At 42.8% G+C, this 11,643-nt stretch overlaps 1 protein-coding gene across 1 annotated transcript; it reads right to left on the bottom strand.

The window, feature by feature from the left end:
- Positions 1 to 9,051: 9,051 nt before the first annotated feature.
- On the bottom strand, positions 9,052 to 11,438 carry LOC145063204 (RmlC-like cupins superfamily protein). Its single transcript, XM_079010794.1, has 6 exons — positions 11,215 to 11,438; positions 11,072 to 11,121; positions 10,833 to 10,871; positions 10,646 to 10,674; positions 9,833 to 9,999; positions 9,052 to 9,709 (listed from the first exon to the last, which is right to left on the bottom strand). The coding sequence occupies exons 1-6, from the start codon at positions 11,304 to 11,306 to the stop codon at positions 9,190 to 9,192; spliced, it is 897 nt and encodes a 298-aa protein (XP_078866920.1). The 5' UTR covers positions 11,307 to 11,438; the 3' UTR covers positions 9,052 to 9,189.
- Positions 11,439 to 11,643: the final 205 nt, after the last annotated feature.

The following is an 11,643-nucleotide window of genomic DNA, read 5'->3' as shown; positions in this document are numbered from 1 at the left end:
ATCCGTACCCAAACCAAGGAAGGCCAAGATAAGACCAGGGAACTTGTAAGTAGTTGTGATCCCTCAGGAAGTATCAGTATCACTAATGATTGTTGTGATGTATTGCAGAATGGTGGTACTTCGATCGAGGCCGGTAGATGGCGGTTCAGGAGAGGGGTCAGGTTCGGGATCAGGTTCCGAGCCGGTTGATGAGGGACTACGCGAGTTCATCGCGCCAGAGATCAACAGAGGCATCCTTGAGTCGACCCCCATTCTCTTTGGGTCGATGAAGGAAGGGATCATGGAGTTGATGGAGGATCGCCTTCGGGCATTCCGGAGTGATATGGCATCTAGCCAGTCAGGATCTCGCACACTGTCCTTCAAGGACTTCAGGGGCAGTGGTGCGCCGGATTTCCATGGGGTGAAAGACCCCATTGCTGCCAGGTGATGGATTGCAGACATCGAGTCTGCCCAGTTGACTAGCTTCTGCCCCGAGGGGTCGAAGGTGAGGTATGCAGCAGGGTGTTTACGGGACCGAGCCCGGGATTGGTGGGAGTCAGTGGGTGACTCGTTGGGAGCCTCAGCTATCGAGGCTATGACCTGGTTGGACTTTGTGACCAGGTTCAGGGTAGAGTTTGCGCCGGCTGTCGAGCTTCAGCAGCTGGCCAGGGAGTTTCTAGACATGAGGCAGACGACGGAGACTGTAGCGGAGATCACTGCCAAGTTCCGGGAGAGGGCTTTGTTGGTGCCCCAATATGCTGGTGACGAGGACATGAGGAGGACTCGTTATCATGATATGCTACGAGCTGACATCCGGGAGCATGTTAGCTTTTCGGCTTGCCCTACCCTGGACTCCATGATTGCCAGGGCGAGGGAAAGGGAGATAGATTTGGAGCACATCCGGAAACGGAAGGCATAAGAGGGTCAGTCAGGAGGGGCTTCGGGGAAGAAGCCCAAGGGATTTGATGCGGGGCCGAAAGGCCAACAGGGACGGGGACGCTGCAGGAAATGCGGCAAGGCGCACGAGGGGGCGTGTAGGATGGGATCATCAGGCTGCTACAAGTGCGGCAAGACTGGGTACATCAGCAGGGATTGCACTGCTCCGGCAGCAGTCATTCAGACATCAGAGTTGCTGTGTTTCCACTGCAACCAGAGGAGCCACAAGAAGGCTAATTGCCCCCAGTTGACAGTCTCAGCGCTGGTGAAGGCGCCAGCTCCAGCGACCCTGCGGATCACGGATGGTCGACAGGGCAAGGCAGAGGCTCCAGTGGTGAGGAGCCGAGCATTTCAGCTGACTACCGAAGAGGCACGCGTCGCACCCGATGTGGTGACGGGTATGATTCTTTCCCTCTATCTTATTTTTATGATGTTATGTTATTGATATGTGCTCTGTATGTATATGCATGCATTAGGATCGTTCCATGTGAACGGCCTCCCAGTTCAGGTGTTATTTGATTCGGGTGCATCCCGATCATTCGTTTCCCTTGCGCTTAGCAAGAAGTTTCATGAGTCATCAGGCAAGTTAGATTGCCCTTTGGAGGTGGAGATTGCTGATGATCGATCGGTGCGAGCATCGATGGTATTTCGAGATTGCGTGCTGCGTTTTTTCGAGGAGCGCTATTTGGTAGATTTGGTTCGCATTCCGTTGCGTGGGAACAAGGTGATTATAGGCATGGATTGGCTGAGCCCTAATGGGGCGGTGATAGATTGCGTGTAGCAGCTAGTGCGGGTCAGGACCCCAAGCGGGGGAGAGTTAGTGATTCATGGTGAGAGGCCTCGGTATGGACCCGCTGTATGTTCAGCAGCGAGGGCTAGGCGCTACCTTCAGCAGGGATGCGCAGGATATGTCGCGTATGTGATGGATACCCGGGAGACGGGTCAGGCGACAGTGAGCGAGGTTCCGGTGGTCCGAGACTTTGCAGATGTTTTCCCAGAGGAGCTTCCTGGGATACCTCCGGAGCGACAGGTGGAGTTCAGGATTGACCTTGTTCCTGGTGCGGCTCCGATAGCCAAGGCACCGTATCGGTTGGCTCCTCCCGAGATGCAGGAGTTGTCTACGCAGCTGCAGGAGCTGCTAGAAAAGGGATTTATTCGTCCGAGCAGTTCGCCCTGGGGAGCCCCGATTCTGTTTGTGAAGAAGAAGGATGGGTCGCATTGGATGTGTATAGATTATCGGGAGCTGAACAAGGTAACGGTGAAGAACCGTTACCCGCTTCCGAGGATTGATGACCTCTTTGACCAGCTTCAGGGAGCATCTTGGTTCTCCAAGATTGATTTGTGTTCGGGTTATCATCAGATGAGGGTCAAGGAGGAGGATATGCAGAAGACAGCGTTTCGGACGCGCTATGGCCATTATGAGTTCGTGGTGATGCCGTTTGGGCTCACCAATGCTCCTGCCGCGTTCATGGACCTCATGAACCGCGTATGCAGACCGATGCTGGATCGGTCTGTGATAGTCTTTATCGATGACATTTTGGTTTATTCCAAGACTCGGGAGGAACATGAGGAGCATCTGAGGGAGGTGTTGGAGACCCTGAGGAGGGAGAGCTTGTATGCCAAGTTCTCCAAGTGTGAGTTTTGGTTGCGCGAGGTGCAATTTCTTGGACACCTCGTCAACCAGAACGGGATTCTGGTCGATCCGGCCAAGGTCGAGGCCATGATGAGATGGGAGGTTCCGAAGTCTCCATCTGAGATTCGGAGTTTCCTGGGATTGGCAGCCTACTATCGGAGATTTATCCAGGATTTTTCCAAGATAGTCGTGCCCCTGACGCGGCTGACGAAGAAAGTCGTGGTCTTTCGGTGGGGACCCGAGCAGCAGGCTGCATTTGAGATGCTGAGACAGAAATTGTGTGAGGCGCCGATCTTAGCCCTGCCATAGGGCATAGAGGAGTTTGTGGTTTATTGTGATGCGTCTATTTCTGGGTTGGGCGCGGTACTGATGCAGAAGGGGCATGTCATTGCCTACGCTTCGAGGTAGCTCAAGCCTCACGAGGCGAACTACCCGACGCACGATTTGGAGTTGGGGACGGTGGTCTTTGCCCTCAAGATTTGGCGGCATTACCTCTACGGGGTTCGATGTACCATCTACTAGGACCATAAGAGTTTGAGGTACCTCATGGATCAGCCGAATCTGAACATGAGGCAGCGTCGATGGTTGGACGTGGTGAAGGATTATGATTGTGAGATCCTTTACCACCCGGGGAAGGCCAATGTGGTGGCCGATGCGCTTAGCCGCAAGGCGGCGCCGATCAGGGATGTTTGTATGAGGATGACCGTGGTGACTCCCCTGTTGGAGCAGATTCGGGAGGCTCAACAGGAGGATATCAAGGAGGAACATCGGAAGAGTAAGCGTGTTGTGGGTCAGGTTTCCTCCTTTGATTATGATAGCCGAGGACTATTGACACTGCACCATAGGGTGTGGGTGCCGTATCACGGAGGCGTGCGCCAGATTTTGTTGGAGGAGGCGCAGAAGTCCCGATTCTCCATTCATCCCGGGGCGACGAAGATGTATAGGGATCTTCGTCTAGATTATTGGTGGCCCTGCATGAAGCGGGATGTGGCATGGTACGTTGAGCGCTGTTTGACCTGCAGGAAGGTCAAGGCCGAACATCAGAGACCGCATGGCAAGATGCAGCCGTTGGATATTCCACTGTGGAAATGGGAAGATATCACGATGGATTTTATCACGAAGCTTCCCAGGACCGCACGTGGAGTGGATTCGATTTGGGTCATCGTGGATAGATTGACCAAGAGTGCTCACTTTATTCCGATTCAGGAGAGCATATCGGCCGAGAAATTGGTCGACATCTATATCAGGGAGATTGTGGCACGGCATGGGGTGCCAGTATCGGTGATCTCGGACAGGGATGTGCGTTTTACTTCCAGATTTTGGAAGAGATTCCATGACGAGTTGGGAACTCGTCTGCATTTTAGCACTGCCTTTCACCCGCAGACGGATGGTCAGAGCGAGCGGACCATCCAGAATCTGGAGGATATGCTGCGGGCGTGCGTGCTAGACTTCGGTGGTAGCTAGGATACCTATCTTCCCCTGGGCGAGTTCTCCTACAACAATAGCTATCACGCGAGTATCGATCGCCCTCCCTTCGAGATGTTGTACGGACGGAGGTGCAGGACCCCGATATGCTGGGGTGAAGTTGGCCAGAGGGTCATGGCGAGCACCGAAGTGGTGCTCAAGACGACCGAGAGGATCCAGCAGGTCCGGGGCAGGCTTCAGACTGCTCAGAGTCGGCAGAAAAGTTATGCCGACAAGCGTCGATCCAACTTGGAGTTCCAAGTCGGGGATATGGTTCTCCTGAAGGTGTCGCCTTGGAAAGGCGTCATTCGATTCAGGAAGCGGGGCAAGTTGGGCCCGCAATTCATCGAACCATTCAGGGTCGTAGCCCGGGTGGGTAAGGTAGCGTATAGGTTGGATCTGCGAGCCGAGCTCAGCCAGATCCACAACACTTTCCATGTTTCTCAGTTGCAGAAGTGCTTAGTGGACGATTCAACAGTAGTGCCTTTGGAGGATATTCAGGTTGATGACAGCCTGAATTACATTGAGCGCCCAGTCGCAATCCTCGACAGGAAGTCAAAGGATTTGACGAACAAGAGGGTGGAGCTAGTGAAGGTGCAATGACAGCACCGCAAGGGTTCGGAATGGACTTGGGAGCCGGTGGACGAGATGGTGGAGCATTACCCCGAGCTGTTTCAAGATCGAGCAGCAGACTTCGAGGACGAAGTCTAAAATAAGTGGGGGAGATTTGTAGCACCTAGTTCCTGGTACGTAAATCTTATTTGAGTACTTCCCTTCTTTTAGCCTTGGACTCGGCGAGTCATAGGTCCGACTCGCCGAGTGGATGCGGGACCCGGGACAAGTTTAAGTTGGCGACTTGGCGAGTCCATATCCTGGACTCGGCGAGTCACAGCTGTTGGATGAAACCCTATGTTTCAGGGGTTTTCACCCTATTTAAACGACATAACTACCCCAAGCCAGCCCCCATTCACCCTCAGAGCCCTGTATCTCTCTCTAGTCTTGCTTTCTTGTGAGTTGAAGTGTTTTGTGGTGTATTGAAGTTTCTTTGAAGGAAAAGAAGAGGGAATCAAGAAGAAGAGAAGGAGGCCAAGCATCTTTGTGTCATTCCAACGTTTCCCCTAAGGTATAGCTCGTTTCCCCTCTGTTTTTAAGCTTATAGCTACATAAAAGTCCTTTTTGAGCCATTTCCAAGATTGTGTATGCTTGAGGGTTTGTAATAAGTCGATTGGCCTCTAGATCTAGGCAAGATTGAGCTCCAGGAGCTCAGATCTGTTAGCTTTATGGCCCCATGTTGCTTGTTCACCCTAGATCTACCCTTTTGAGACATTTTGAGCCCTAAAATCCATTTTGGTGAATATCCACACGTAAAGTTGGATTCGTGTCCTAGAACTCCATATATGTGAATGGCATGGACTGGAATCGAGCAAATCTGTGTATTTAGTGGGTGCATGGCAACGACTCGGCGAGTCGTTCATGTGACTCGGCGAGTCTGTTCGCGAGTCTCCGAGTTTGTCCCTTTTCGTAGTGTCGAGTGAGCAGTGAGTCACGGGGTGTGACTTAGTGAGTCGGGAGCTGAACTCATCTATGGAGGTACTCGGCGAGTCAATGCCCTGACTCGGCGAGTTCAAGGCAATCTCCTTAGATCAAGAACAGACTCGATGAGTTGTTCATACAAATCGGCGAGTCGCAGCATGAGTGTTCATCGGATGAAGATGAACTCGACGAGTTGTTCATACAACTCGGCGAGTAGGATGAAGGACTTGAATATCAGTTTAGAAGGAGAACTCGTCGAGTCGTCGCCTAACTCGACGAGTAGGATCGGGAGTCAGGACAGTCGTTTGGGTAGGGACTCGGCGAGTTGGAAAGCCAACTCGGCGAGTCGGGTCAACTGAAAGTTGACTCTGACTTTGACTTAGGGCGTAGTCAGGGGTAAAATGGTCATTTTACCAAAAGGTCAGTGAGCAGTGTTTGATTGAGTATGTTGTGGGAATTGCAGCCGGAGGATTTCCGGAGCAGCAGCAGCAGTAGGCAGTCAGTTCCCGATCAGATCAGCAGCTACTTCGAGGTGAGTTACCTTCCAGTAGCGGTGGGTCTACGGCCACAATGACGGCCCACTAGTAGGAGTTATTTGTAGATGTTTGTCTCTGTGATATTTATCTAGGTATTGCCTGCGTTATGTTATGTGCTAGTATGATATGATGTTATGTGCTAGTGACAGTAGGGGGAGATAGTCCCCGAAGTATCCGGTCGATAGGACCGAAGGGGAGGCCAACACCCAGATATGCTAGGCAGTATCCGGTCGGTAGGACCGAAGGGGAGGCCAGCACCCAGATATGCTAGGCAGTGACCGGTCGAAAGGACCGAAGGGGAGGCTAGCACCCAGATATGCTAGGCAATGTCCGGTCGAGAGGGCCGAAAGGGAAGGTCGGGCACCCAGATATGCATGACGATATATGTATGTTATGAGAGTATTTGGTATGTGGTACGATGGGGGAACTCACTAAGCTTTGTGCTTACGGTTTTCAGTTTTGGTTTCAGGTACCTCCTCAGCTAGGGGAAAGGAGCCGGCGCGGTAGCAGCATGTCACAAACACACTCTCCGGTTTCCGCATTTACGAGCTTCACTGGGATTTGTACTCTGATATTTTGATTGGGTGTATGAATTGGCTTTTAGACATGTTTCACTTTGTGTTATGGTATGATCAAACAATGTTTTTAGTTATTAATATTTTCTAAAGTAATGTTTTAAAACAAAATTTTTGGTCGTGAAAACTGGGTCGTTACATTGATATTTTAAATAATTATAATGATAGAAATTAAAATGTTAAACCAATAATTTTTTAAAAATTAATTAACAATAACAACAACAATAAATAACATTAAACCATATATTATATTTAATTTTGTTCATGAGTAACTCGTAGTTGGAAAGTCATTCAAACGATTGACATTATGCAGTTATAATAGATGTATATATTATCATATAATTCAAAATAGTCAATATATTATATCAATTTAGTATGCAAATTATTATATCAAATTTAAGAACAATGTTATTTTTATATTTAGAAAAACATATGTTTATAAAGATTTCAACTATATAGGTTTCCTTTTGACTTAATGTTAAGATAATCTCTAAAAAGATTAAGTGACGCGTAGACAGGGATGTTTACATTAAGTGGCAATTTCATGCATAATGTACCTAAAATTATGGGTGAGCGGGGTGTGGTTCGGCATATTTATTGGCTAAAACTTTACCACTAACCGCATATGTGGTTAACCATTTTCAAAACTACTTGATGCGATTATTTTTACGGTGCGGTTAGACGGTTATTTTTGCGGTGCAGTTTTTTTTTTCTTTTTGTGTTTCGGTTATTAAAAACATGGATTTTGTGCAGTTATTTTGTGTGGTTTTTAACCGCACTTTAGAGTTTAAACGTTTTAAGAGTTCAAACATATTGCTTTTAATAATAATTAAAAAAAAAAATAACGTATAAGACAATTAACTTAAATCACAAACAAATAATATCTTAAAATTTTGAAATCACTAGTAATTAACAATAAATATCTTAAAATTGTGAAATTTCACCATTTTCTAAAGTTAAACATAACAAAAAACCAAAACTTTTGTCTTCCAGAATTTTATCATTCTTTCATCTATGAAACCTGTCTTATTTTTAATTTTTAAATATGTTAATAATTAATAAAATATATATATATAATATATATGTTGCAGTGCAATTTTTGAAAAATAATAACCATACCGCACCGCAAATTTGCCGTTTTTTAAAAACAGAAAACCTCACCATCGATTTTTATTGCAGTTGCGGTTTATGCAGTTTATTTTAGTTGCGGTCCGGTTTTGGCTTACCCTTACCTAAAATGCCTTCATCTGATATGCATCCCACAAAATAAGGAGAGTTCTCTCTTTATTTATTTTTCACCCTAATGAAAATAATATTAGTGGTGACTTGCATGCTATTATTAGTAGTTTTAATGACTTTTCATAATCAAAATGAGACAATCTCATAAGAAAATAGTCTTTTTTTCAATGTAACCCATAATTTATTTTATTTAATCTCTAAATCAATGACTTCAAAAAATTTCATTGGACGTTTAGTTTGAAAATGTCATTTGTAAGTATGATATTATACATTTATATATTACAATAATTATTAAATAAATGATAATGTTGTTATTTTTTTAACTTTAAATATGAAGATAAAATAGTCATTTATTTAGATTCAGTGGGTGTATTAAATCTAAAAGAATAATATTTATGTTAACAACACTTTATCAGTTAATATATCATTATCAATTCAGTATACTTTATAAATTTAGGACTTACCGAATAAAAAAGAAACATGGATTTAGAGCATTAGATATCGACCAATTACAATAAACATAACATCCTGCACATATTAGTTAAGAGATATTTGGTCCATTGAGAGGATTGAGAGGGAGTTCAATACTTGCAAAGATATGAGATTATGTGTAGTTTCTTGGATTGCAATGTGTACGCATTCCATGACAAGAGTGAAGAGAAAATGAGAAAAATGGTCCCCTTACTTCACTCCTTTATGAATATCAAATTTTAGAGTTACAAATCCATTTACAAGAATATACGATCCTATTGATTTTAAACAACCCATGATCAAAGCTGATGGAATCTAAAAAATTCCAGTTTATTGAATCAAAAGCTTTTTCAAAATTAATTTATAATTTTTTTTTAATCTAGATTGAGGTTTATGAAAAAAAAAATCTTTAAACCATTTTTAAAATTAATAAAACCCTAAAAACAAGAATAACCGAAGTAACCTAATTTAAGAAGATTAAAAGTCATTCAAACATGGGCCTACAAAGTTTGATAAAATCTCAATTATGCCGTTCAAAGATATCCAATGGAATCAAAACTCCACTTCTTATTCTTTCCTTAGCTTTGTTTCTTTGTTTTATCATTCCTTCGAATATGTAATCGTATCCTATCATTACACTCACTGTAACCCAAATTAAACATCATGCTTACCAAGCACTATATCATCATAGATGATTATCATTGTCTTATTTTTATTAATTAATTAAACCCAATTAACATGCGTGCACCTAAAAGGCTAAAACCTTATGAAAATATGAAATGACAAAAGAAAAAACATATATAATCGAGATGAAGAGAAAATTCTAAAAGGTGTGGTCTTGATGATGAGTGGGTTGATCAGACGACCTCCAATACCTGGCTTTCTCAAATCCGTTTTCAAAATTCTCACAATCGTGAATCGTCTGGTCAATTTGTTCTTGTGTGTTCATGACAAAAGGACCCCACTGAACAACAGGTTCTCCCAGTGGTTCTCCTCCAACCAAAATGAAGCGTAGCCTTTTGGATGATGACTTGTTCCAAGCCTGAACGCCATCGCCAGGACCCAGAAGTAGAATATGGTGTGGTGTCGTGGATGATGATTTTGAGGTTCCAATCACACCTTCTCCCTCTAATACGTATACAAACGCATTCCATGATTCGGGTATAGGCTGTTGAAGTTGGGTTCCTGGTTCCATTGTAATATCAAGAAACATTGTGGGCGTTCTTGTATATATTGGCGACTTCATCCCCAAGCTCTCCCCTGCTATAATTCTTACTGTAACTCCATCTTCAGTAGCTTCTGCAATATTCCTACTCGCCATCTCTTGGTACCTTGGCTCAATCCTGCATGTATGCATGTTCAACAAATATATAATTGGAAATTAATTAATCCCTTTGAATTAATGGTTGTACCATACATCTGTGATGGAAAGTGAAGTCGGATATATATAATAATAATACTCCTACATTTTGTTTCTAGAAGAGAGGTTGATCCATAATTGCAAGCCTTTTTGGGTGCCATGAGAAGCAGGCATTTCGGAATGCACAATCCCTCTTCCAGCAGTCATCCATTGTAAGTCACCAACTCCGATGGTCCCTTTGTGTCCCTCAAAGTCTTCATGTGTTACAGCTCCCTGCAATTGCAATTGACCCCCTTAGCTAATCAATTCAACCCCACTAATCACTAAACCCATTTCATGGACAAAATCATCACCATCATCATAAATTATATTATATTATCACATTAATTAAAACTTTCTAAAGTCAACTGAACCGCGTTTAAAATTAATCATAAATATTTACCCTGTAATTAGAGTGGATAACGTGTCCAAATCTTGATTATACAAACCTAAACACCCAAGGTTTAAAAACTTGTTCTTCTGATTTTAGTTTTTCTTGAGTTCAACTATACTATATAGTGAAAATTTGATAATACAGATATTTGTGACAAAGCAGGCTTGAATTGGAAGAAGCATCAAGCCCCCGTTAATTAGTTAGTGACGAGAGCACTGAAGAGAAAAGAAAGTGCAGTTTTCAATCCAGCACTAATATTGTAACACAAACACAAATAGCTTGTTTAATTATATAAGAATCTTTTTAACTTGTGTTTGGTGGGTGTAAATGCTAAATAGCATGCATAAAGACATGGTAACTTATACTATATATATATATATATATATATATATATATATATATATATATATATATATATATATATATATATATATATATATATATATATATATATATATATTCAAAAATTAATGTGTAGAAATATACCTGTAACATGTATGTGACAGTCTCAAAACCTGTTTAGAAGACGGAACACACAGAGGGACAAAGGATGATAAGAATTATTTAATCAACAAAGTTTGGTTATACTTTTATCTATTATAATATTACGTAGATGTGTTTTTGCATGGTTAAGTAATTAATGAGCAAGAAATAAACAAATACTTAATATTACCTCGATGTGGATGATCAGGAAATCCAGCAGGAGCAGATACTTCAAAATCCAAATAAATTAGAAACATGTTTTATTTTACTCCATATATAAAAAAAAGCTGTTATTTCCTTAATATATATATATATATATATATATATATATATATATATATATATATATATATATATATATATATATATATATATATATATATATAGCTTAACCAAACAAAAAGAAGGGGTAAAAAAACAGAGAGCTACCTGAGAATTCATCCAAAACAAGGAAAGGATCGAAGTATTTAAGCTCGAACCTGAAAAGCGAGGGAAATGAAAAAACCCAATAATTAAGAGACAATGAATTAAAGAAATTAAAGAGAAATGAAGGGTTAGAGTGACTGATTGACCTCCCGATGCTCCTTCTGACAACAGCTCCAGCTCCTTCATATTGAGGCCTCGCAAGAAACTTTCTTACCACGCTGCGGGGATCACTCGACATTATTATTTTATCTTAATTCTCAATTCTCAAATCTTATTTCTTATGTATATTTGGGTGTTTGTGTTTGGGTTTGATAGATATATGTATTTATATACATGCCGCAGGCCACAGCGGAAGGGAGGAGAGAAGGTCTAAGGAATACCGTTGACCGCAGTTTATTAACTTTTTCATATCTGCTGCCTCTTATTATTATCTTTGAACTACGTCACCTTATCGTCATCACGACGTCGTTTGCAAATTGCATTTAATACTTAAAACCAACCTCCCCTGGACTCCCTGTCATCATAAATACATATCAATATCATATGCAGCAACAATCCTTGATGCGACTATGAAA

This window comes from Lactuca serriola, chromosome 7 (genome assembly GCF_051521515.1).
Source record: "Lactuca serriola cultivar US96UC23 chromosome 7, Lser_US96UC23_V15, whole genome shotgun sequence".
Taxonomy (NCBI): Eukaryota; Viridiplantae; Streptophyta; class Magnoliopsida; order Asterales; family Asteraceae; genus Lactuca; species Lactuca serriola.
The sequence above is the reverse complement of the archived record's forward strand: the minus strand, read 5'-3'. Positions and strand labels throughout refer to the sequence as shown.

Excerpts from the sequence above, each read along its gene's own strand:
- LOC145063204 (XM_079010794.1), bottom strand. The coding sequence starts at position 11,306 with ATGTCGAGTGATCCCCGCAGCGTGGTAAGAAAGTTTCTTGCGAGGCCT. Across the intron at positions 11,122-11,214 it reads GTCAGAAGGAGCATCGGGAG|GTTCGAGCTTAAATACTTCG; the intron begins GTCAATCAGTCA and ends CTCGCTTTTCAG. Across the intron at positions 9,710-9,832 it reads CTCTCTTCTAGAAACAAAAT|GATTGAGCCAAGGTACCAAG; the intron begins GTAGGAGTATTA and ends GCATACATGCAG.